The following is a 27743-nucleotide window of genomic DNA, read 5'->3' as shown; positions in this document are numbered from 1 at the left end:
CCAGCAAAGGCTGTGTCCTTGTCACTGCACTTGTGACTCTGGTTGGCCAGAGCATCTGTATAGTGAGGGGTGGACCGGGAGGGGGATCACGTGAACAAAGCATGTGCTTTGTCCTGCCACTGAAACTCATCACCTGCAGGTGTCAAAGAGGGGTTTGCCCTTCACACGTCAACCACTGTTAGCAATGACAAGGACTGCTGTGTAAAGTCACATTCCAGTTTGAGAGGCAAAAATCTGCCAAAACAATCAAAATAAATAGTGAGAAAAAAAAAAATGTAGCCCTCGCAAATCATGCTAATTTGAGAAAACATTCCTTTTAAACAGGCAAACCAATGACCTGAAAGATTTTGCACAACCTTTTAACTGTACTGATTTCTCAGTGAGTGCTTTGGATGTTATTACGTATTCTTCATGTTCTGATATCAAAAAAATTCCTCTGCATTCAGAAAAAATAAATAAACTTGAAGAAAAATAAATGTAGCACTAATCATCAAAGGTACAGGTTGATCAACAGCAAATTAGATTGTGCTTTCAATTTCAATTTCCATGTATAAAAACTTTTCATGACATTACTTACCAGGTGATAATGACAAGCTACTCATGATTTTGGTAGTATTTTAACACTATAAATTTCTGATTTCTGCCATTAGCAGTAGCAAAAAAAAAGGATAACTAGTGCCACTAATGCTACTGTATATGTGTGTGTAAATGGAGGGACCGAGACATAGGAAACCTCCATGTGTTCAAGCCAAGGCAGGAAAAATAGGCCACCCCTAGTGTTTATTTGGTTGCTACCAACTATTACATGTGAAGTTTCATTTATTCATTTATCTGTTTTTTGTTTGTTTTTTGTTTGTTTGTTTCTTTAGTTTTTGGCCTAGTTCACACGTACACAGGTATTTTTTTTTTTAAAAACAACAGTTTTTCCTCCTCCGGTTTCCAAAAAATTAAGTCCAAACCAATTGTGTTTCAAAATAAATTCTGTCCAAATGAATACACAAACGCAGGCTGTCCAGCGATGTCAAGCGCACGCCAAACCAACGGTGCAGTGAACCGATACACTGAGGGATGCCATGAGCTTGGTAAAAGGGTGAAGCAAACACTCAGTCAATGACCCTGGGAAAAGGCGAGATCTGGGCAGGGGTCACTGTAAAACTGACAGCCGGAGCCACGGGCCACCTTTCCCCGAGGCCTTTCCAAGCCAACCCAGAACCGGTAGTGGCGCACCGCCATGGAGGAGATGTACCAGGTGGGGGTCAGCCAGCACCGGTGGGGGAATACCAAGGGGATCGCACCCACACAGAGCAGCCGTCCCTTACATCAAACAGAGGAGTCGAGCCAAAAAAATGGCTTTCCAGTCCACACATAAACACTGACAATGGCGTTATCTTCACTCTGGCAGGAGTTTTCCAAAAGCTCAGTTTCCAGTGACCTGAAACAGCGCATATGTGTGTAGGCCTAAATGCATAGGATAGGTTTTGCTTCAAGGAAAAACCTGTGTATGTGTATAAAGGGCATTGATGGCTTTGCCTGAATTTTTGTAGGAAAAACAAACAAACAAAAAAAACCTCTACTCCCAGGAATTAACATATAAGCATAAGATCACAAACAGCCGTGACACTATTTCATATAGGTTATCAGCAGGTTTTCCAGATTCACTTGTGGCATATGAAGAAAACACAACAGATGCCAAAATAAAGTCTGCAGATTGCGCGCCAGCCGGGGTGCAGCAATGCACTGTCTGAACAGCCCAACAGGTTATAGGTGCTGTCTAAAGGTGGGCAGAGCTTCTGTGTGCTTCACCGCTGCCTAACAGCCAGTACCATCCCATATAAAGCACACACCACAGCCGCACCTCGAACACCATCATGTGTGGGCATGACAAAATGAAAGGCATAGACAAACGTTTTGAAATATAAAATAAAGATGGCAGGTGGAAAATCTTTTGATGTTGTTTATGTCTAGTAGTTTAGCAGCCAAATGGGCTGTCAAAAAAGAGCAACATGAAACCTGGAGCAGGGGATAGCTAGTTATGTGCTTTCATGTTGATTTTCATTTTCAACGCATAAGTTATAGTAGGCAAACATTGTTAATGGCTCTATACTGGCAAGATTACATGAGCAAAATTACCAGTAATCCACGAAGAATCGTGGATGGTCAGGGTGTAGATTATATAATTACCACTACCTGGGAAGTCAGAAGACAAATTGGCATCGAGTTTTCCTCTTACATGTGTCACTCTCCATTTACATTTCCCAGGTGATCTCCATGTCTTAAAACAGTTAATTTAATATTGATGCTAAAGATGTGTTGAATGATGCTAATTATGCTGCCACTCACATCTGCTTGAGCTCCTGTTGACAGAGGCTTTCTTTATGTGTCAATGCTGTTTTGTGTCTGCCTTGACTGTTAAACATCCAACCCTGTAGAAATAAAACAACACCCGAGGAGTTTTCCTGGGGAGTATTAATCAGTCAGATGCAGCAATCTTTCATTTCAACACATATTGTTGAGATCCCACTTTCGCTGTAGTTTCCCCAGTGTTCATTGCCAAGTTGGAATGAATGAATCACTGTTTAAATCTCTTTTTGTGAGGCAACATGAATGCTGTTTGTTTACCTTCAGACTTAATCTTATTTCCCAAATAGCAGTCACCACAATGTTACATTTATTAGAGCTGTGTTTATGTGGAATAATGCAGGTATCAGACTCGTTAATTTGCATGGAAATATCTTTGTGTGCTGGCAGAAATGCGTTTTATCAAAGCTGAATCAGAAACAAAGCAGCACCTTTTAATTTCCAGTCTAGTCTACCCACTGTCAGAGGTCAACGCCACTGCCACCCTCCGCTCCTGCCTTCTCCCCGAGGCCACATGCTGCTGGCCCACTTCCCTGACTCCCGTCCTCACCAGCCAGCTGTCTTTCCACACCTATGCAGTACTGCCACTTGGATGATGGGGTGGTTAGAGAGGCTCCTCACAAGCAAGGCAGTGGGTCCTCACAGTGCCAGCCTCAGGGTGCTCCGGGCAAGTACCAGTTAGTTGTCAATTGTACAGACAATGCTATCATATACCAGCTCCACAGGCCTTATTCCCACCTGCAGAAGCTGGGAAGCGGGATGAGAATGATGTCCTTTGATTCCTCTGGTGCTTTCAACACCATCCAGCCCCTCCCTGCTTGGGGAGAAGCTCAAAGCGATGCAGGTGGATAGCATGGTTTCCTGGATTATGGACTGACTAGCTCACTGACAGTCGGCAGCTCATCTTCCTCCGGGGGAGTGTATTGGATACACTGCGGAGCAGCACAGGGACGCCCCGGGTAACTGTATTGTTGGCTTTCGAGTTCATTCACTACACCTCTCCTTTTAAAATTCAAGTCAGGGTCATGGCAGCTCCACAAGTTATTTGATGACTCCTCTTTTGTGAGGGGCATAGGTTAGGGCAAGAAGAGGAGGACATGAGTCTGCCAAAAGACTCCTGTCTGCTGCTACAGGGGCGACCATTTTTAGCTGAACATCAGCGTGACAAAGGAGCAAGAAGAGGATTTCAGCCTGTCACTATCCAGGGTGAGGAAAGTGAAATGGTTGGTTTCAGCGGATCCAGCCGACATGTTCTATTAGTCACTGAAGGGCAACATACATTTTCTTTTCTTTGTGTGTCATATTTGTCATCATAAATGTGCCGGAAAAAAAAAAAAAAAACAGGGAACAGAAGAAAAGCAGCACAACATATATCTCATCAGCTTACACCCAGGAGACGTTACACTTTTACACAATTAGATGCATGTTTTAAAAAATGAAAACAAAAAACAATAATGGTTTGCTAGATGGAGATGGCAGTGGCTAAGGAGTTTCTTTCTCATCTCTGTTGAGAGTTCCACATCCGCAGTCTTAGTCAGGTAGCTAGCAAGGATCAGGTACGGACAATGTTACGGTGGTTGCTTTTTTTACACTCATACTTTAGTCTCTCTCCGAACTTGCTGCTTGACAGAGACAAATGGAAAAGTATTACCGAGCCAGCAGCCTTAACTTCAACACACATCATAACATCACACCTGACAAGCAGCAATATTCAGCAGTGTGTTTCTATTAGAGCCAATCAGAGCCAGAGCTGACAGACACCCCTGACTACTGCAGCGTCATTTGATCTGATAGTGAATTGCCAGTTGCACACATTCACATAAGAGACAAGAAGACAGATGTAAAAAGGGCGTCATTGGGGTTTTCTGTCCAGTGTAAAAGGGGCAATACAGTATTTAACAGCTGAAAATGAAGGCAAGATTAACAAATTGCTGAAAAGGTCTGGCAGGAGTTGAGTACTAAACTGAAGTCCATCTCAGACAACACTTCCCACCCGCTCTGAGGTGAGCTGGTGCAGCTACGGCGCATTATCAACTTCAACCTCATCTACCCAAGGTGCAAAAGCTGGCTGTTTAGCTGCACATCTGTGTCAACAGTCATCAGACTGTATAATAATTCTTGTCCAAATACCCCATATCTCAGCCAGCCTGAAGCCAGCTGAACTGTACTGCCCTGCACTGACAGCTTGAGGTACTGAACGTGCAGCCTCTTTTAGGCATTAGCCACATTCACATTAGTACCACAGAGTCAAATTTGCATTCAGTTTCTGCCTTGCATCGTTTAAAATTGTTAATACTAAAATGTAATGAGCAATCAACACTTAACATCTGTTAGGCCACACAGATGTGTGTTCCTGTGTGGCATATGTTGAAAAACCATTGCTCCACGTGTTTATTTGACCTCTCAATCCTACTTACAATCTAATTACTCACATTGTTTTTACTCCCTCTTTGCCCCATCTGTAATGCTTATTTTCTGTTTCATGCATGCACTGATTTTGTGATTTCCTTTATCGAGTCTCGGTACTTTTGGTGTTGATCCCAATGGTGATTGGTGAAACTGTGTTTTGTTTTGTTTTTTGCATTGAATATAACAACAGATTTTGCTGTTAACCCTGTGATTCACAGCCTGACCAGGGTGTGCTCTCGTCGCTGTCAGGTAGGATTCAGCCCCCTGTGACCGTCAAGGATAACCAGGTATATCTGACATATGTACAGGCTATTATGCTAACATATTTTGCTATTCAAGCTTTTTCCAGGCATGTTACAGTTCAACGATTAGAGCTTATGCATATTTTCGATAACAAAGCGCTATGTTTGTACAATGTAAGGCTTTGTATGTACAGTATGTGTTTGTGTGTGTCTGTGTGTATGTATTTGTGTGGGTGGGTTGGTGGAGCGGGGCCATATCTCACATCCTTTCGCAGAGATTCTGACTTTTAACACCACACCTGGTCTATTCTTAAACAAAGACCTATAGCAAAGCCACTGTACAGTTTAAAGGCACCAATAAAGAGGAATACCAGAGTGAGGAGAGAAGAGATAAAAAAAAAAAAAAAAACACTATTCCACGAGATAAAGCACAGTGAATCCCCATGCAGCAATCCCCAGACAGAAGTGGACATTAGAATTATATATAAGTGAATGTCATAAGGCCATGGGAGAGTATTGTAGAAATAGTCCTGTGATGTTTTTTTATTGATTAAAAAAAAAAAAAAAAAAAAGAGAGGGAGAAACTGCCAACCTTCCAAAACATTTCCCAAAGTGTAAGGAAAAGAACACAGCCTTGAAACATTCTGAGTCATAATTGCATTTGTATCACACGCACAGATCAATACACAACACCCCTCCCAGCGCCGAATTTGACTATCTCAGCTCTGTGCATCCTCAACGAGACGTTAACCAACCCAATCAATAACGTTCAAGGGCAACGAGCGGGAGAGGCTACACAACATTTCCCCTTAACTTGGACATGACAGGCATGCAGTGTCAGTAGTTACAACTGTTTCTTTTTGACTGTTTTTTTTTTTTTTTTTTTTTTTTAAAATCGGTTATGATGACCTTTAGTAACTCCTGGACCGTTGCACTTGGTCAGCTGTTTGGACAGACACAAACACACGCACAGGAGGACATGATATCAGTGATGCGATGATGAAATCTAGTCAGAGACTTACTTTAGGACGGCGCTGTCCCCCTGTCTGACGGTGATGTTGTCCTTGAATATAGAATCCCCGCTCCTGGCCGGAACTCCTGCAGGTACAAGGAATAACAATTTAAGTCCGAGGACCACAAGGCATTTCCCAGGCACCGCTAAATAGCCACAAATGCCCATGTTTTCTTCTGTCACTGCGCAACTTCCAGGAAAACTTGAACCGTCGGATATTCCTTTTTTCTGTTGTTGTTGTTGTTTCTCTTTTGTTTTTTGCGTCTTGAGCAATTCCACTCCACAAAACAAGATGCGATGTCGGCGACTGGAGCTGCGGACGAGCCGTTTTTTTTTTTTTTGCTCCAAGTAAACAGGCTGGTTATGAAATACTGTCAGTGTCGATAGACGCGAAAAAGTGTCTTTCCGCCCGCCAGCCGCTCGAGGAAACTGACTTCGGAGCAGAGAAAAGCACCGTGTTTCTGAGAGGAATGCGCACCGTCTCCTCCGCTGCGAACTGTAATCGCCGTGAAATGGATGCTCTCGGTGAGATGCATCAGCCAAGTCTCCTTGTATGTGTTTTTTTTTTTTTTTCTCCCCCTCTCACTCGATGTGCTCTCTTTTTTTCTTATGGAGGCTGAGACTGTGTCAGGCTCCGTACACTGAATGCAAAAAGCTGAATTCGCTTCTGTAGGCTATTTTTTCGATAAGTAGGCTACAGCTCCTGAAGTCTCTCTCTCTCTCTCTCTCTCTCTCTCTCTCTCTCTCTCTCTCTCTCTCTCTCTCTCTCTCTCTCTCTGCCCCCCCAATCACAGGTAGCATCACTTCCCTGTATTATGACGACCATATGGTCTGCAGCCCACGGTGTTGGCATATTAAATTGGTGGCTCTCAAACCTGGGCCCATGGACCCCTAGTGGGTCTATATTTGGGGGTTTACAGGAGACACTCTTTTTTTTTTTTTTTTTTATTAACTATTAACATGGCAAATAATAAATTATCAAATGTGACAGACATAACATATAATGTTCTTCATCATAATTGTGAGAGGTTCATACATGTTCATTTTAGTCTCCAGTGTGCACAATCCAGTCATTATCACTTGTAAAACGGTGGCTCTTAAAAGCTTTGCTCTTCATCAGCACCTGCAGCTGGAACTGGCAGCTGCTTATTCTGGTGTGTAGTTATGACAGCTATATGTAAAGTGCACTGTAAATTAGGGCTACCACGTGCAAGAAAACTGTTGAGATTGTACATTATATAATAAAATACAGCTATTTTAGCTAGCTTGCAAGCCTACATAGCTAGAATAGCCCATGGTTTGACACAACATTGCGTCTTATCCGGCAAATTTTGTAGCCGGCATACTGAGATAGTGACTCACAGTACAGTGCTGCTCGCTGATGTAGTTTCGAATGCTTCCACCCCCATCCCTAGCGGAGGAGATCGACGGGAGTAGTATTAGATTTGAATTGTGTGAAATATTGAATATTGAATTTTGATATTGAATTGCATGACATTTTAAATTATTTTATAATCTAGATTGATAAATATATATAAAAATAATTTTACAAATTTAAAGTAAGAAAAGTTGATTGTTGAGTCTCATTTTCAACTCCGCAAAAACTGTAGCTGCGGGATTTTAGGCCAGGTTGGCCGCCATCCCAAATCAAGTCGATCTCAATGATCTCAATAAGGTTTTTATTTTTAGTCACATTAGCATAAGTGATATTGGGATATTTTTTTTTTTATCACCGGGCTGATGACATGCACTAATGCTTTCCACAGTGTAAGTGGCACTGTTCAGTTCACATGGTGTTCCTGCTGTGGATGTGATGCATTTGGATGATTGTTGTGCGGCTGATGTTGTTGTATTTTCTAACTGTTTGATGAGCTGCTATGCAAATCCTTTCGACTGTCATTAGCTAACCAGACCCCATATGATTTCTCCAGGACATTGCTTGAAATCATGTACATTGAAGATTATTAAAATATATATATATATATTTTTTTTTCATCTGAGTCCATACATCCCCACCACATTTAAAAAGAAATTGAAGAATTTTTACATTTCAAAATAATGCCTCAGAGAGTGACTCAGAGAGCTGAGGCTAATTATAGGTTTCAGACACTCGTATCTCAGTAAGTACTGTAGCGCTCAAATGTTGTTTTTGTTGTTGTGCTCTTTGGTGATTTAAGATAGAGGTCCAGCCTGTGTTTATGCGACCATGACATAAAATGGGTCAAGAACCACTTATGGTGAGTCGATTGATAAGGAATATATTCACCATCTTCCTTAAGAAGTTCTTCTTGTTTTATGACACAGACCTACACAAAAATCAATCCTTAAGCTTTGTGGCTACATGTAATGAAACAGATTTCAGTGTCCACTATGTGTAGGCTACAACCAAAGCTGTGTTACCAACCAGTCCTAGGGCCCTTGAGGCTCCAGGGAATATGCAACAATGAAGTTTCAGTACCTTAATTTCTTAAATTGTGTGCCTGAATCGTCTGAATTTAATCTGTGTTCAGTAAGGCACAGTGCATGGTATTCCAGCATTGGAAAAAAATAGAAATTGTACATTTTTGGGGTGGAAAGAAAGGTTAATTCTGTCTGTGTTTCCTCCAACTGTATGTTTCATCATCTGTATCTCTAGAAACTTGAAAACTTTGATCAGAATAATAGTCATTTTTGTACATTTTATCATTGTGCCCCATTGTGGTAAAAAATTAAATATCTGTTATGATGATTTCTAACCCCTATTAAAAATAGCTGGGAGTCCTCAGGCCGTGCTGTGTCATTTTATACAAACTAAGTAGGTGGGTGATGGGTAATTTATTTTGAAATTTTATGTTCACGTGCTTGTTTGATGGATAGGCTGCGAAGGAGAGTCACTTTTAGGGAAAGGTTTGAAATTAATGAGAGTCTGAACTTCACTAAAGCACATTGACTTTGTTTACTAATGTGCTCCAGCCCTGCTTCTCCCCATCCACATCTGTATGCATGGAGGGGCTGCTGGCCACTAGGGATGAAAGTGGCACTTTGCTGTGCATCTAACACTCAGAACTACCATGACAGCTTTTGAGTCTCATGAGGTGACTAAACAAGATAATTTCTTTACCTTAACATGGATTTGGCATGCTGTTTAGATACTGGGACAGAGGACAACACACGACAATGCACTAAGCGATCTGGATGCCATCACTGGAATAGATACAAGTGACACATAGTAATGTTCTTGTCTGGTATCAAACGTTTGTGCAAGAGTGAAAACATTGACTGCTTGTATCTGTAAGTGACAGTCTGCATTCTGTTGTGTGTTCATCAATATTGTCTCACATACAGTCTCCTTCTCAGTAAAAGCCTTCCTCTTTGCAATAAACACTAAGTGCACCACAAGATAGGGGGCCAACAAGACAATTATATCTTTAACCAGGTGTGAGGGTTTCTCAAGATTTTATTGCCTTCTTTTAAGTAGTCTCAACAGTGGAAGATAAATAAAATGGTTCCATCTACACTGTCCAATGGGAACATCCAATTTCTTTAGTTTTCACCATTTCATGGCAGTAGCTTAACACCATACATTCAACACAAATTCCAGATTATGTTCAGACTTCAGCGCGCCAGTTAACGCTTCTGCAAGCCATTGATACGTTCACATTTGTGAGTGTCAGCAGTTACATATCTTACTGGCATTTCTAAATTACGCGTCATATCATGTTCACCTCAAATGTTTCTGACCTGACTTTCACATCACGAGGTGAAGGGGGTGGTGGTTTTGTAACAGGCAAGAAGGTTGGCAAGCCAGTGACCACAGTCCGAGACTGCATTCAGACGCTTGTAAGCATTACACCTTTGGATATTTTTACATAGACCTCGATACAATTTCCTGCCGTGCTTGTGGTGAACACAATCTGTGATGACAGTGATGGTGTTATTCCTGAACCATCATAATTAATGTTGTTCTAGTAACATCAGTCAATCAGTCACATTGTTCTAATGTCATGTTTTGGGGGGAATAGACTGGAAACAATACACATGGGAGAAGTCCTTTCAAACACGTGTTTATTGCTGTGAAAGGGTCTATTTTAACCATGTTTTTTCTAAACCTAACCAAGTATTATTGTTGTTAAGCCTCACTTAACAGCAACAAAAAAGAAAAGGAAAATAAAAGGTAAACCGAGTATTGAACAATAACTGAAGAGTATAATAATGTTAATAATGTTCCAAATGAGATACAAACCTTGGTCTTTTCATTGAGTCCTGAACGATACCCACTCAGTCAGGACAGCTCACTCTAGGTGTGTTTTGTGTCTCTTTTCTGTCAGTTGAGATGATGCACCCAGATCAACATTGCTAATGATGTTCCAGGAACATCACCGGCACAAGTCGCAGCATCAGAACAACATGGGTTGACAGTTTTGATTATGGTCCTAAAATAAAATGTGTTATGGTGATTTAGGAGCAACCCCAACATGGCAATATCCGATAAATATTTTGGTCAGGACAGTTGAGTCTGGGCAGCTCCAGACATGTTTGTGGAAACCATAAACAAGTGTGTTTCCTAACTCTAACCAAGAGGATTTTGTGCCTGGCCAGACCATAAAACTGAAAGCAACATAGAGTTGCAACATAAATAACATATAGAAAGTTTATTAGCAGTTTGCAGAAACATACAGTGCTTTCCCAACATTTATTCTGTGGCTTGGGCTGGATAAACGTCTTAGTCATCATGTGAGGTTAAAACCTGAGGTTCGCAGGTCAACTCTTGTTGTAACATGAGCAGCTCATCCAATTTAACAAACTGCTGTTTAGTGTATTCAAAAGGTTGCTATTGAGGAATTATGATGTTGTCTTGTGGTGGAGAAATTGAGCAAAGATAAGACTTAATTAAAATTATCTGCCTGGGCTGCAACACAATCCTAACAATGTGAAAGTCTTAATGGTTTTTAAATTAAAACCCCTCCCTGACTTCAGCAAAATCTAAGATATGTGGTCTTAATTAGAGTCAAGGGTACAAGGAGGGGGTGAACAGAGGCACTTGTTCACAGATACCACCCTCAGTCAATTAAAGCCGCAACACTTTTAGTCATGTTTTGTCCTTTTTAACACATTGGTGGCTTCTTATATCAGTTCACCACGATAATAAAAAGCTTAAATGGGTAGAATATTAAGAGCATCAAGAGAAAGGGGGAAGGGTTACATGTATGTGCAGTATCTTCAGCAATCAGTTCTGCGCAGTGGTGTTTAGAGGATAAAATAAAACCGCAATCCATTTCAATCCATGTCATGTGCATTACGTTTTTGACCCTCATGGTTCTGCCTTACAGTGGGTCAGGTGCATCTAATGACCTTGGCAAAGTTCCAGCACAGGCGAGGATGCCAAGCATGCAGAAATGACAAATTAGAATGGCACTGTTTGTTGCACAGCCCACATGAATCACACTCGATGTATCACACAAACAAGTATAGGCGGAGAGCAAAAGAAAAAAGCAAAACTATGTAGCCTAGATCAACTACTCATGCACTAAAATAGGAGGTGAGCGTATTGATTTTAACATGCTCAAATGAACAAAGCCATTTCACTTGAATCAAGGTCCTTTTGATTGGTTGCAGCCGTGTACAGTCCAGCTCTTCCCGGAAGATTGTGTTTCTCATTTATTTCACTTATACATGCAGTGACATTCACATAATTTCCTGCTGCGGCACATTAACACCAGACTCTGGGTGGTTTATTCAAACAATCCATGCTAATCTTCATTCATATCATGCAAGGATGGGCAAAGCTAGCAGACAATGGACCGGCCTCTGACCAAAGCAAGCTAATACCCGAGCATAAACATGGGTAGACTGAATAAAGAGCACTCACTCAATGGATTTAGTCATCTGCAGAAGCTCAGATTCCACTGGCACACGAACACTAATGTTATGTAACTTATTCATAAGTGGCTGACATCCTCAGGTCAGTCTAGCAGAGTTTGGGGAAATCTTGTGAAATGAGAAAGAACTTGTAAGTAGTAAAGCAGGACTCTAATACATAACATTATTTTGTGTTAGTTAGAGTATACAAGTATTGGAGTTTTTTACACAGTCTGAGTTAAATGGTTGTTTTGTTAAAGTTAGAGAATTAATTGACAAACATTCTGACATCAATTGTGTCAAAATAGGTGGGAGAGAGCATGGAGTTTGTCGAATATTTCAAGGTTCACATTTCTTTTAGGCTACTTTCTACAAAACAGGGTTGTACAACAAAAAGGAAGCTTGTAACAAAAAAAAAAGCATAACACAACAACAGCTTTTTCATGCTGGAGCACTGAAGAGGAGCTGAGCTCGCCGCCTGAGGAAAGAAGCTGCTCTGTAGTCTGGTGGTATGACATCAGTTACTTCTGTAACTTTTGCCAGACAAAGGCGAGGTTAACAGAGTGTGGCTGGGATGGGTGTTTTCTTTAAGTATCCTTTGGGCTCTGTGCAGACACCTTACCTCAAAGATGTCTATGTATCCAGTAGATGGGTGCCAATGATGTTCAATCAATCAATCAATCAACCAAATGAATCCATCTTTGTTTATTTAGTGCTAATTCACAACCAAAGTTGGCACTCATGACTCTGTCCAATTGGAGCAGGTCTAGACTATCCTCTTTAATTGCTGGTGAAGGTTCTCTGTCATCCAGGTCATGGTAATTCTAAGTGCTCTATCGTATTATCATATCGTAGCATGATACAGTACTGTGTTTTTGTTTTTTTTTATATTATACAAGACATAGCATGATCAAAATATCCAGTCAATGCCATGGCTGAGCATTTTTGTTTCAGAACTGCAGTGTACCAATGACAGTCAAAATAACAACAAACAGATTCAGACAGCCAGGGTCTCATTTGTCACAAACTTAAAAAACCTAGGAACCAATCACATCAATGCACGGTGGGGCATTTCAACTCATTAGCTTAGAGTTGCTGGGAAATGAGCTGTTTTAATTAAAAAGTCAGGTGTGCAGATGTAGCTAATTATCTGTAATTGGCATTCGGAGGTTCTCTACTTTCAAAGAATGCAGCTACTGTGTAATGGTGGGTGGGGCTAGGGTGTTAATTGGCATACCAGTTCAACCCTACATACTTAATTGGGCAAAGTTGTAGCATCACATCCAAGCTATTGTAAAGCCACGTAGGGATTTCTTTCATGTAGAAAACCTCAAAATACTCAACTGATGTAACATCCTTGACTTATTCATTTTAACCCATCATATGCTCTTTTCCTAAATGTATATTTCAAAACAAAAGTCATAATTTTTCATAACATTTGAACTGTTTGTCAGTCAGTATTGTTTTGAATATCTAACCACACAATGTTTATTATGTGTTATTGCTAACTTGACCATAAATCCATTCACATCCAAAACTGACATTTGAGGCACCTGACTAAGCTGTTATTGTTGATGAGTTGGAAGTGAGACTGTGTTGACAAGGTTAAGGTATGTAACGGCAGCTATTACAATTGTCAAAGTACAGCAAAATGTGAAAATATCCCATTGTCATTAAATAGAACTGCACTGTGTTCTTTATTCCTGCTATTTCTGCCTTAAATGACTTGTCATTTTAAAGAAAAAAAAAAACATTAATCACCAAATCAGAACTAGAAATAAATATCTGTTTTAATTTCAGAAAACAGAGAAAACATTAACACACACTTCCTCCAAGCAATTTGGCGACCAGGATTGCAAATCAGTCAGAAACAAATAACTGTTTGAACAACTGTCACTAGGTTAACTTCTGAACATTGAAACTATTTTTTAAGGTGAGGTGCTGAGGATGAATTGAGAAGTCCCATTGCCAGGATACCTCTGTATTGCCAGACAGAGTGTTGACAAATGTATAGCTTTAGCTCAACACAATTAATATTAGCCTGCAAAGCATCTGGATGTGTTAGCAATAGGATTACATGGAACCTACCAAGGACATCAATTTATTTCACAGTTGTCATAGAACAGTTATTAATCTCACATTGACACAACTAGATGCATTACCTCATCCCCATGCATCCTCCAAACAGATGTGTTAAAGAAAGATAAACAGTATGGAAATATTTTCATTTTCCATCAAGTCACTCACTTTGAAAACACTGTCACAGGGGGCGTTGGTGTTCATACAGCTTTTGTCCACAGGGGCCGCTATAATCAACAACAAATAAATTATAGCCGCTTCAACAGCCTGAAGTGCATGATTGGCTGGGTTTTCTTTTTGAGAAAATGGACCGATTGCTTCTGCTGACTGAGAAAGACGTTTTATTTTAATCAAATAGCACCTTGATTCAGAGCTGTTTTATACTGTGTAGGAGCTTAAGTGCTTCTGGCATAGAGAGCTGCACATGATTCCAACTTTGATCTCAGATAACTGCATCTGCCTCAGTCTTGACTTATCAGACAGCTTTAATCCAATGCCTCAGCTGCAGTCACAGCATGCTCACAAAAGGCTGTTTACGTCTGTTGCCAGCCTTAAAAATGTAAGGTTGGTCTTGCATTGCTTTCAAGGAGCTGTGCTGGTCTTTGTCACATTTGATCCACTCCCAGCCCTCCCTGGTTCTGGCTCTGCTAATGTCGCCTGATGCGTTGCAAAGTCACACGTTGTATGCGCAGCATGACAGCATGAATTATTTAAGAAGCTGGTAATTTTAAATGATTTGGATGTTAGAACATCCTGTGTTATCAATAGGTGTAATATTCCCTGTGCCCCCAGCAGATATGCTGATATGCTCAGAGGCTTGTCCACTGACCTCTGCCTGACTTTCTTGTGTGAGTGTGTCAGAATAAAGTGTGCACACAAAAGCTACAGCACTGATATGGAACGGCGTGTTCAATTTATAAAACTTTTTTTTTTCTTTTTTTTTTTTTATTCAATCTCTCAACATTCCAACCATTTTAGAAACTGTGTTGACTACAAGTAATGGACATAAAAGCTGTTTGAAGGTCGAATCCTCCTGCATTAACGCATCCAGCTTTTATGAGAGCCGGGAAAATATGAAAGACATCAACAAGGACTCACTTTGTGTTTCTTTAGCCATAATAGCATATTTGCGCTCTGAGTTCAAAAGAGAATAGATTTCATCTCTTCAGCATTTTATTTTTATAGTATTTATACTTTGTATTTAAACTTTGTATCAATGTTGATAAAAGGAATCTGTAGTTTATATAAAGCAGGGTCCAAAAGTCTGAGAACACTAGTCAAAATAGTGCATACCTTGAATATCTTTTTTTCATTACAGATGATAACACAGGTTTAATCATTTGAGTGAAAAGCTGAATCTTTGAAAAATGTCTGTGAATTTCAGAATATCTTAGAATTTGGCATGTTCCCTTTTGGCATGGACTCCACACATTTGTGGAAATCCTGATGACTCGTGTAATCCCAGCATTATCTGACAGTGTTCCATAAAAGCTTCTTGTGCTGTCTAAGAATGCTTGGCCAGCTCAGTCTTCATCTGTCTCCATGAATGTTCAGTGGGGTTGAGGTCAGGTGACTGCTGAGAAATGTCCATGAGAATTAGGATTCCTTGGTCTTTGGTTCTTCACACAGTTATTGAAAAGCTTTGAGGTGTGTTTATGCTCATTATCTGGCAGTAGTATGAATCAGTCTCCACAGAGATGCAAACCAGAGGGTGTAGTTGAAGTGTAATGGTACTTCATCTTGATCAGGGTGAGTCAATTCTGTGCAGGTGTCCAACTCCAGAGTAGGCAAAACAGTCAAACATGGATTCATTGGTAAAATATGACTTTTTTTCAGTCATCCACTGTGAAGTGCTGGTTTTCTGAGTCCATCTCAAGTGTTTGACCTTTTTCCTCTCCTGAGAAGTGGTTCAGCAACTACTACTAGTCCTCTGTGACCACTACAAAACAGGCTTCTTTTGATAGGACTTTTCCTAAAACATAGTTTATTCAGCAAATTATTTGTCTGTGATGGTGATGCTTTTCTATCTCACAGGGAACTAAGCTTGATGAAATGATCTTCTGATCATGTGCTCACTTTTGGGCAGTCTGTGTGTGCTTTAGATACAACTAACCCAGTGTCTGCAAATCCAATTTTAGAGTTTTATGCACTGCCCCCTTAACTTGAGTTCAGCCATTTGATGCTGAAAAAGTATTTTTTTGCATTAAATAACAATTTGACCTCAGACATTTTCACTTACGTTAAGAATCATCAAAGGTCCCATATCATACTGTCTTTCATCAATTTCACACAGCTGTCAGAGGTCCAGCAACATGGTATTCGGTATGCACTGCCCCAAACCCATCTGTGGTCCCTAATTTCAGCAATCTAGAGGTCGCTCAAGCCAGTTCTACTGAGAGGGCAGTTTCTGTGCCTGCACCTTTAAATGCTAATGAGTTCCATCTGTCAACACTTACTTGCCTGCTGCATTACCCTCAGGAAGACGATGCCTCTTATGCTAGTGATAGCATGCGCTAATGTTTACAGTGGATGTAACTTTAGGACTCGCAGAGATGCTTTCGTTCAACTATACCAGTTTGACCCAGAATTGGATCCAGAATGAGAGGCTCCTGAAGAAATACAGACTCTGCGGCTGCAGCAGGACATTTCCGAATGGTTAGTGTGCCTGAATAATGTTTGTTTGTTCTATGTGTTGTTACAGTTACTACCATGTAGCTAATGGCTAACAGCTAGCGAAAGCTGTGTTTGTCTCCAGCACAGTCTAAAAACTCTTGGACAATGTTCGAATGGTCTCTGTCTCCAGTCTGCACGTTTCCAGACTTTTTTACTGTGACAACCAAGCTCCATCATAATATTATTAACATTAAACTTGCTTCAAACGTCATTGCATAGCGGACCAAAGCGAAGCTAACTAGTTAGCCAGTTTAAAGCTGACTTCACCATACTTGTAGGCAACTGTAAATACTATCATACCGTGGCGACATTGCGAAACATTGCTATCTTATCGCTGGACACACCAGACTTCACCTCTGGGATGAATGCCCTCCTCTCGGATCCCATCTCCCATCTCCAATCACCGCACAGAGGAGGCCTGCCTATGTAAATGACTCCTTCTGTTATGTAACTAAAGGAGCTGAATCTGAACAGCCTGTAGGAGCCCCGTTTTACCAGTGGGTGGGCTGCAGAGACCATGAAGGAACCCATTGTTTTCCTCATTCTGGCAGGCTCATGGAGGACCAGTTTATTAGAGACCAGGGAAAACATGTTTTTCATGATATGAGACCTTTAAACATTTTCTTTTTTTTAAAGTGGTCTCAGACTTTAGACCCTACCGTAGCACACATTAGTCTGGATAGAATGATATCTAGGTTTGTTGCTCTGTAAATGGTTAGGATAATGGTGGCTTTGAAATAGTATTTCAACAGTTACCTAGGGGGAAAGTCTGATAAGTTTTTGGAGTGTATTGGGACAAAGTCATAAGACTAATGAAGAGCTAAATAATCTGGCAGTATTTTGTTACGTTTACAACAAAACACTTCCACATCAGCTTTTTCAACAATTACTACATCTTTCCTTTCCTTAGACAGTTGCAACTTCTTAAAGACATAATTTACACAAACTGTCATTAGTAAGAAGCCACATTGGTAACAGTATTCATCAACAGAGTCCCATTGTGATTCTAAGAGATAGAGATTGTGGTTCACTTGGACAGAAGAGTAGCTGTCATTTCAGCCCTAACGTCAGTTTCATCAACATTAAATTGTTCATTTGTATGTATGCAAATACAGCCTTCTTTAACCCTAAGGTTATAAACAATTTAGATGGCAACAATAACAGTGTCCAATCTGAAGTAAGAGTAGCAGCTCCCAGTAATGCTTATTTAGGCAGAAACTGCCATCCCAGAGATGGATTCTGCTCACTTCAAGGTGAATGCATCTGACTGAGCAATTTCCATTCTAATATTAGTCAAATGGAACTAATAACTTGGGATATAATGTATCAACCATTCAAATCATATTTGACACTGACATATGGATGGCAGTTTGGAAAAGTTGGGAAAATATCTACATGATGAGGGAATATTTAATGAGTGGTTACACACAGTTCCAGGTAGTTTATCGTCCAATTTCCACATCAGCAGGAGTCAATCAGGAAGTAATACCAATCACGATTTATTTTTCAGTGCCGCTCCAGTTGCCTGAAAGGTGGGAATGTGCTAATATAGTGTGTATCCATATGAGCATTTGTTTTGTTTGGTAACTCTTCGATGCAAAAGCTATGGAAATGCATTTTAATGTGCAACATTGGTAAAAAATGAAATCATTGGTAAAAAATGAAATCAATGTCCTGTTATTCCATGTATGGCTGAGTGTTTATTTGCTGTATCTTTTGAAATAAATTGTTTCATCATTTAATGTCCATACATTTCCATTGAATATCTTGTTTTTGATAACCACAAATTATTTTCACCTCTCCTTTTTTACCTCATGAACAAACATCATTTTAACACCAATTTTCCAAACAAACGTGACCTAGGTATGCAAATATGATAAAAAATATCAATAACAATTATTATTATAAAATGATAATAGATGATAGTAATAGTTAGTAAAAGTTATTACAGCAGTCATTTGGACCACAAGATATTAAACATTTTTCTAAATAAAAAAAAAAAAAAAATGGAAAATTAGACACCATCTTGTGATGGAACACGTGTCGCAATGCCCAGCACCATTTTTGACACTGGAAACGATTAGAGGGGTGTCAAAAAAGTAAAAAAGGCAAAATGGAAATAATTAATTGTGATGATTGATCTCAAGTTAACTGGGTGATAGCTGAATAACTGAATGATTACATTTTTATACTCCATAATTATACAAAATAAAAACTCAGTCACTTTAAACCCATGTTGCACATCAAAGGGTTAAAGCCTTAACTAGACTTGTCAGTGCTAAAAAAGGGTTTTCTATGTGTGTTCAGCTGCTGTCCTTTGTAGCCATAAGCAACTAAACCCAGTAGAACTCTACATTCACAATGGTAATGGTGGCCTTTATTTGCAATTCACACTTGCCTGAGTCACACTACTTCCAGTGATAATGTTGTCTCAAATGTGTAAATTAGACTTGTTAATGTGCAGAAGATCACAACACATTGTTCAAATCATCCATTGCTTTCCATACCCCTAAGTCCACCTCATCTATCTGCATCTATACAATGGTCTTATGAAGGCAAAACACGTTTTAAAAGAAAGATAATGTGTAAGAGATTCAGCATTAGTTGCAAAGATATGCAGAAAGACAAAAAACATGTGGTCAAAGCAGTTAGTCCAAGGATGCTTAGTGGTATTGATTCATTTTATAAAACAAAGTCCAGATAGTATCATGACGTCAATGTGTGTAAGTTGGACACATTAATTAAAGTCCTTGAATAGAAGACAAATTGCCAAATTGCCTATTTATGTAAAATTGACTTCAGAATGACTAGATTTATCTCAGGATATGCAATACAGATGGAACAGATTACTTCAACAACAAAGTGAACATTTCAACTTGACTTTGACTGTAAACCAAAGAATAAATCCACAATAACAAACACAGGTTAATGTCATGGAGTTTGACCATTATATCTAGATGACAACAATAACGTTGTAATAATAGTAGAGTGCTTTAATTCAAGGAGATACTTAGCACAGCACAGTCCACTACCTGCTGGACAATGACATTAAATAAAAATGCAGACACAAATATACAGATGTTGCACACTGAAAAAGATGCTCAGTTGGACTGAAACAGATAAGCTTGGATGCCTTTGCATCTGATAATGGGTTAGGGTCATCCTGTATTCATGTCTTTGTGCAAGAGCTTAAGCGGTTGTGCAAGCTTGAGTCAGAGGCTGAGAAAAGCATGAATTTTGAAGATGAAAATGCAACTGACTGTCTTAGTGACTGTGTGGGTGAGTGGAACTTTTTAAAACTGAAAGCAATTAAAATCTGTGTTCACATACCAATGCCTCAGGGTGGAGTTCTGGACTTGTGATTCTACTGTATGTCCATTAAAAATAAACTGTATCCAGTGGTAGGAGTAAACAGATCTTAATGCTAAGTTTGTTGCCATAAAGGACATGAATGACAGTAGTTAGTTTTAGGGTAAACTTTAAATGCATCTTAATATAAGCTTAGAAGCCTGTGCGTGTTCATAATGTTGCTAATGAAGCTTGAACGCACAAGATGTAATTCCCGCTACTCCGTATTTCTTGTTCAAAGCAAAAATAAAAGACACGATGTGACGACTTTTTAAAGTCGCATTCAGCACTGTGACATGTGAAAGTGCATTTTTGAAAATGTTTATTATTAATTTAATGCCCTAGCAAATGCCACAAAGTGCACCCACATTTCTGTCTTTCTTTGTTTTTGGTTTTCCTGTTAATTAGTATGGAAATTAAAACTGAATTTCTATTAAATGGTACTATGCAATAAAGCTTGACCTTGAACTGCAAATAGCTGTGTGCACAAATGCATGCCAGTGGTCAGGGCTATGCAAGTCAAGTCCATGCAGGTCCATGGCTCAACAGCTCTGTTTTGTGCTGAACTTTGTCTGTTTTTGGGTCCCAAATCATAATGACAAAAACATTGGCTGTGATGACCTTTTCAAAGGACGAGCATTTAACTGAACCCTTCAGTGTATTTTAAAATCAATCTAAAAAGTAGAGCGCTTTATCCTCGTTCGACCAGGTCAGGAAAACAATTTTGTCCATAATAGAAACAGTGATTCATTTTTTTTTTTCGCTCTTGGTTCTATCTTGATAATTTGTGAAAATGAATGAAGGTAGAGTATTAAGACCTGGGTCATGTTTTTTGTGCCATTAATTCCAACGTCAGTATTTTTTTAACTGTTGTTTTTGTTCGGAACAAGGTCTATTTTTTTTGTTTTTTCACACCACAAACGAAGCCGTCGACCAATCACATTCATGGCCATGGCAGACCAGCTGGTTTTTAATGTTTACTAATCATCCTGTATTATATGACAAAGAACACAAAGTTATGAGGACAATGTGACAAAGGATGAGTGACCTCCCATATATTAAGGATGTACAGAGGGGGAACTGAAGCTGTTACACTACTTGTACTCTCTTCAAATCCACAACTACTTAGAGACTTCATAAAAATGAACCCCGTGGGTGTGGCCTGTCCTTATTACCTTATGTATATGACGTTACTTAACAGCATTAGCAAGTTAAAAGAACTCTCACTCTTGCGGCTGTTTACCCTGACTGTCCATCCCCGACCTCCTCCAGACTTTTCATTCTTTATTCTCCTTCTCCCCAAGTCTTTCTATAGAGTGTTAGTAGTTCCTACAGCCGCTTGAGGTCATTGCTTAACAACAATTGGTTGAAATAAAGGTGCTTTTTTTTTTTTTTTAGCAGTAACAGGCCCGTCGCTGTTGGCGTTAAATGTTTAAATGTGATGTACTCTCACTTCAGTATTTCAGTGCTGCCTTTTTTGTCACGTCCCTAGTGATTGAAAGCCTTCATACACACGTAACACACAATTTTGTTTCAAGTTTCAAGAACTCATTTACCAACTGTGTGACTGAAGTTAATTTTGTGTTAATGCGCAAGTTCATTTTGCAAGTCATGTTTGTGTGGACAGACCAAACGGCCCTTTTCAGAGACACGCACGCAAGACCAGATGCGTTTCATATCATGTCATGTCATCTCTTTCTCACTGTCATAAAAATTAGTTTCTAACAAAAAAAAAAAAAAAATGTGAGAAAAGACTGCTGAGCAGTCCTACATGGATAATTGTGTTTTCAAAGTTGACAAATGATAAAGAATCACTTACAGTTACACAGGTTAAGTAATTACCTCGACACTGACTAGATTAAACTTCCACTTAGAACTGAGACCCTGACCTGCTTTTTTCCCTATTTCCATATTTAATTAACTTATATCAATAAAAGGTGATTGCTTGTCTACTTGTGTCACAGCAAGACCAGAAAATGTCTCATTTGGGCATTTTGATTCAGCCAGGGTGGTTTTCTTTGGCCAACCAATTTCTGCGCTCACTGTATAAAAGTCTGGAGGGCACAATTACAGCTGGCAATGGAAAGTAAAATGTTGGCATTGAGAAGAAAAATGAGTAGTAATCTCGCTCATTTTTCTTATCTGTGGAAGTCCAAGAAGCCAGAGAGGGTACAGTATTTCCCCAGATAAAAGCCCAAATGATATTCCACTCACAAAAACAGCAACACAGAAGCAACATAACAGTCTTTACTATCTCGGCTTGGTATCCCTATTGGTCAGTTTTGAATTCAAAAGGGTAAAAGCATTTTCTTCCACGTCTCTGGGTCAGTTGGATTTGGCCTTCTGTAAAAATGACATGTTTTGGGTGATTTTCTTTATTATTATGTCATCTTCATCAATGCCCTTCTTATAGCAGTAAAAGTACTAGGAGACAAGACAGTGCAGGTCCACTGATTGAAGACATTTGCAATGGCATGACTTGATTAATTCCACACACTAGATCTTAATTAACTCGGCATAACCACACAGACAATTTGTCTGCCGATGGGATTTGGTCAATGGGGATGATTGCATGAAGTAGATATGCTCATTCAATATTCATTATCTCCCTGTCCCATTTTCTCCCAGGGCAGAGCAGGTTCTTCACAGGATCAAGATATCTTCCTCATGTCTGTAAGTGCACAAGGAGTCACATGTATAGCCTTCATGTTGAATTACTTGTAATTAAAAAGGTGAGACTATTCTGAAAATGAATCAGTGGTGAGATATTTTCTCCTCAGTTGATTAAGCTATATTAAAATATTTATTATTATTATTATTATTATTATTATTATTATTATTATTATTATTATTATTATTATTATTATTAGTTGGACTTCATCATGGCCTTACTGGAAAGTACAGCTAAAGAGTGACAGGAAACAGAATGAATGAGAGGGGGGATGACATGCAGCAAAGGGCCACGGGTCAGATGGGAGGACACAGCCTCTGTAAATGAGGTGCAACTGTGCTTTAGGAGCACCCCACATTGAACTAGTTTTAAATTTCCCTGTGAATCAAACATTATAAATACATTCAGAGGTTTATTTAATACTGTAAAAATTGCTTTTGAAGGCTGAAAATCTTCCCTTTCTCACAGTTGTCTGATTTCAGGGCCAGTGTGTTTGCACTGAACGGTATTACAGAGCTAAGAAAGCAATAGGGCGTCCTCCATTTTTAGCAACAAAGATGATTGAAAAGGCTTGGAGGATGGATTTATTATCTTTATCTAAAGCTAAAGAGAAGACAAATAAACCATTCTTCTGCTCGTACCCCCTCTGCACAAAGCCTCAGGATGTGGCATAGAAGCAGTTTAATTGTGGTGTTCATTTTTTTTAAAAAAAGGAAACGCAACAGTGTTGCACAAACCCATAATAGTATGATCAGAAGTACAGCAATATAGGCTCTTGTCCAAAGCTAGGCCTGGAAGATATGGTTGAAAAGTCTATAAAAAAATAAGTGAATATACTGCCATACGGGTGAGCTAATCTGTCCTTTGTTTATTATTATTATCATTTTACAATTTCCTCTTCATCATCACTTATTTTCAACTCTCACTAAGCTGTTGATGTGTTGCTCTTGTGTCTTTCTCCCACCTGTCTTGTGAGACAATCAACCAGCAGTGGAGCTGATACAGCAGATTGTAAGTTGTAGTTGCCCCAGTTAACATAACCACCATTTTGGACGTCATAGCTGCAGTGTCTCTGGGCTCGTAGGTAGCGCAAACATGCCTAGAGACACTCCAGCAGCAAAGAGTGGCTCCAGAGGTGTGTTTACCAGCAAAACTACAGCTCATGAACCGCCATATCAGGGCACACACGTACTTGTTGCCTGATTGGCTGTTTGTGTGTCACTAGTATCACCTTGGGTTTTAATAGGCTGTTTAAATGAGCCAGGGAGGGAGCATACATGGAATTTGTCTGTGAAAAGATTGGCTGTTCACATATCACTCATAGAATGCTCAGTCATCAAGAGATATGACAGACTGTTCATGAGCCGGGCATACTCATTATATTCTTTTTTTATTGTTTTGTATTTTTATACTGTACACACATCATCGAGCATTTTATGAAACTATTTTCCTATTGCTTTTGTTGACATCTCTACTGTTGATGAATACTGTAATGATATATATATATATATATATATATATATATATATATATATATATATATATATATATATATATATATATATATATATATATATATATATATATATATACACACAGCCTGTAAACCACGAATGTCTGCAGAGTGTGTGTCATTTCATCCAATAGATGATAGAGATACGACAATCAATAAGAAATATATGAAATGGATGAAATGCTATCTCTTATTTCCCTAATTGTTAGATTGCATTTATGTTTTAATTGTGACTTAAATAATGCTCAAACATGCTTGTTCTTTCTCCATTCTAAATGTGTCTAAATGTAAATGTCAAAATTAATCATCATTTTCATTTCAAATTCTCAGAAAAACAGCATTTTCATTTTGTCCCCTAAAGACGTGAGGAATTCAATGTATTAAAATGTCAAACAGCTTTTCCATTTTTATTCTGGATATGAAAATAAAAATGCAAAGTGGATTATTGCATTTGAATTTTTACTTTCATTAAAGTGAGAAATTCATGTGTGGAAAATTAGAATGCTATTGTGGAACTGCCTTTTCAATTTAAAGATTACATCGTAATTTATCTCTAATGGGCTTCCACACTAGGGCTCTGTGAGGCCAGTACATTTACTAGGTTAGCGAAAGGACATTATCTGCATGCTGGCATTGACAATTGGAAGATGCTGACGGGCGAAAACACAGCTAAAGCTACGGGAATGAGTTTTGAGATATTTGGTCATGAACCAACACAGCACAATGCTGGTGCAAAATAAAACCAACCCGTGTTATAGTTTGTTCCTCTGGTAACAATGTTATGTTTGCACAACACTTCCAGCATTTATTTAATTCTAGTATTCAGTTGTTTACTACATTGGCGGAAGAATCTTCACAGAATCATTACTAGCCTGGCCAAAAAACACATGTCCCCATTGTTGTGAAAAGGGTTGAGTGAGTACTTGACTGAAACAAGTACAAAAACATTAAAAGTTTAGATTTTGTTCTTGAGATGAAAAACGGCTCAACCTTAGGCTGTTCTGTAAAAAAAAGTCCTGCCTTCATTTGGATCAGACTGGAAAACCTCTCAGCCATGTCTTCAGAACACCTCCCTGAGTGTCATACAATGTCTCCAAACACACCAGGACATCATCTCCCAACCCTAACCCAATTCCACCTCTTCAGACATGGCCCAGAGTTCACCAGGACATGTGAACTGATCTCTCAAGACCATAGGACCTTGGACCCCAGGGTGCCATGGCCTTTGTAGATGCTAATCTACACGTCTGTCTGTTAACACACATGGAATGAGGAACAAATACTGTGTTGATTTGAATGATCATTTTTTCATTTCACTGTGCCTAATACATGGATGTATGTCATGCTTATGAGTTGCCACTCATAACAAATCTGAATCAATAATGTACCCCCTGCAGCCTCATCAAGCCGCTTACATAATACGGTTCAGTAAGCGTGGCCTAGGATGAGAAATAATAAATAAGAAAAGTTCAGACTTAGATTTCCTGCTTTTGTTCCAGTTCCTCTCCATACACCCTGCTTTGAACAATGCAGGTGCAATCTGTTTGAAGGTTCTTCCATTCAGGGTTCTATTGTGTTTCTGAACACAGCACCATTTACACCTGGTCTCAAAATCCCCAACCTTGTTGTCTTGTTTGGTGTCTTGTCACCATAGCTTGGTTTGTGTCTTGTTGTTGTCATGTCTTTGTCTTTAGATTAGTGAACACATGTTTGACTAAAAAGTCATTTTACAGTTCAGTCACTGAATGCATTCCAGTTTTTCTAATGCTTTACTTATGCTACAATTAATTATTTCTCTGAATTAATATTTGATTTAATAGACCCAGTTTTTTCCTGATTAGCAAGATGTTCCACTTTGTCACTGACTATGAGGTTATATTGCTAGTTCTATGTTTAAAAGTACCTCAGCTGTATCTCATCAGACTACTCAGAAACATATCCAGTAAATTGAAGTGACAAAGAAAGCAAGTTCATCAGCTGAGGTCTGACTCCCACATTATCACATGCATAATTGTATGTTTAACGTAACATTGTAAGAGTTTTCGTAACATTAGGTCTCATGCTGAGAGACCAGTCAGTGACTATTACTAGTGCTGATACAGCGCAGTGGAGGGAGAAAAAACGATGATAACAGCAGGAATAGACAGGATCTGTTATAGTCAGTGTAGTCAGTAGTGGTTCAATTTATTGTTTTGGATTGTCTGTTCCTAATAATTGTATCTATAAAAGCCTCCATTCAGAGGGATGCCCACAAAACTGACAAAGTTTTAACTGGAACTAAAATATCTGTTTTGCTTTTTAATCCTTGCTCACTCAATACTGTTAATACTGGTGTTGCAATATTGTCTTTGTTTTCTTCAAAATTCTTATCTTTTAACACATTTTCTTATTCTCTTCCTAAGTATTCCATATTTATTCCCTACAGACCTTGGAAATGTCCCAATTATTTTGACACACCTGTTACAAATACATTGTATGCCATGTCAACAACGAGCACAGATTTCGAGCACAATGTTATGTTTTCTGCCATGAATTAATTGGTACAATAACAGTGTAGGGATGGTTTCCAAAGATCATTTAATTTTGGATCACGCTCCAGGTTAATACCAAGAATCCAAGTTCCAAATGTCTGCCATTTAAATATCTGACATACCTTTCTGGGCCCTAAAGTCTATGGTGTGTTTGGGTGTCTAGCTTGCGTTTGCTTGTTAAATTGTACATTATTTGGGAACAAAGTAAGGCATTAGGAGCATGGAGTTGTACTTTGAAAAATTGTTATTATTATATGTTAATTAGCAGAAGTTTTTGAAAACCAGTGGCCGTCATTCCTGAAGGGATGACCAGGATTTTGCTGCCTCTGGACATCTTTTACAAACTGGATTAGGCAGAATAGGGGGACTGGCTTTCAGGTGATAACTCTTTTATGCCTAATGGGAATCTTAAGAGACCTGCACCAGCCACTGTGTAGAGGTAGACATTCTCACAGAGTTTATTGTGCTGACATTTCTGAAGACCTCCATTTCAAACCGACTGGATGGAGTAGAGGGATGATGCTCCGTTAAACTCTGGGACTGGGACTGATACAGACTCAGAGTTTATTGTGCTTGGTGAGCCATACAGTGACTTTGATGTAATCTTTGCCCACAGTGACAGCTCTGACGAAAAGTTCTACTGCTAGGCCGTAACAAATATGTAAAGGTTGGGCCTTGTTATTAATTCTGTTTATCTATTTATTTATTGTTTACTGAAACTCTTAGATGAGGCATAACTGTCATTATATTAAGGGTTGACAAAACATATTACACAACTATTAGCCTACTGTAAACCCTATGAAAAGTTTCAGATGTAACATATGTGTTTTGATAGTTTCAGAGAAAAAATTAATTGTTCTAGAATAACTTGAGTATTAATATTCAATTATCATTTAAATAAAAAAAAAAAAAAAAAAAGTCTTTAATAGGAAAACCTTTTTACTGGTAGAAGACTTCCCAAAACAGACAGCAGGTTATATACCAGTAAGCCACAACAATAACAACAAGAAAAATACGGACAGGTAAAGTGAAAAATCTGCAATGGAGTTTGGGTGGGTGGTGTCAACAT

At 39.1% G+C, this 27743-nt stretch overlaps 1 protein-coding gene across 2 annotated transcripts in view; it reads right to left on the bottom strand.

Moving 5' to 3' along the window:
* Positions 1-27743, bottom strand: part of opcml (opioid binding protein/cell adhesion molecule-like) — a 351189-nt gene that overhangs the window by 197835 nt on the left and 125611 nt on the right. The window contains exon 2 of one of the 2 annotated variants that reach the window (XM_037120657.1): positions 6032-6107. In XM_037120657.1, coding sequence (XP_036976552.1) covers positions 6032-6107 — 76 coding nt within the window. Of the gene's footprint in view, positions 1-6031; positions 6740-27743 lie in introns of those variants that run through there. The other variant, XM_037120656.1, reaches the window with a different exon arrangement.

The sequence above is a fragment of the Acanthopagrus latus genome, chromosome 13 (genome assembly GCF_904848185.1).
Source record: "Acanthopagrus latus isolate v.2019 chromosome 13, fAcaLat1.1, whole genome shotgun sequence".
Lineage (NCBI taxonomy): Eukaryota > Metazoa > Chordata > Actinopteri > Spariformes > Sparidae > Acanthopagrus > Acanthopagrus latus.
The sequence above is the reverse complement of the archived record's forward strand: the minus strand, read 5'-3'. Positions and strand labels throughout refer to the sequence as shown.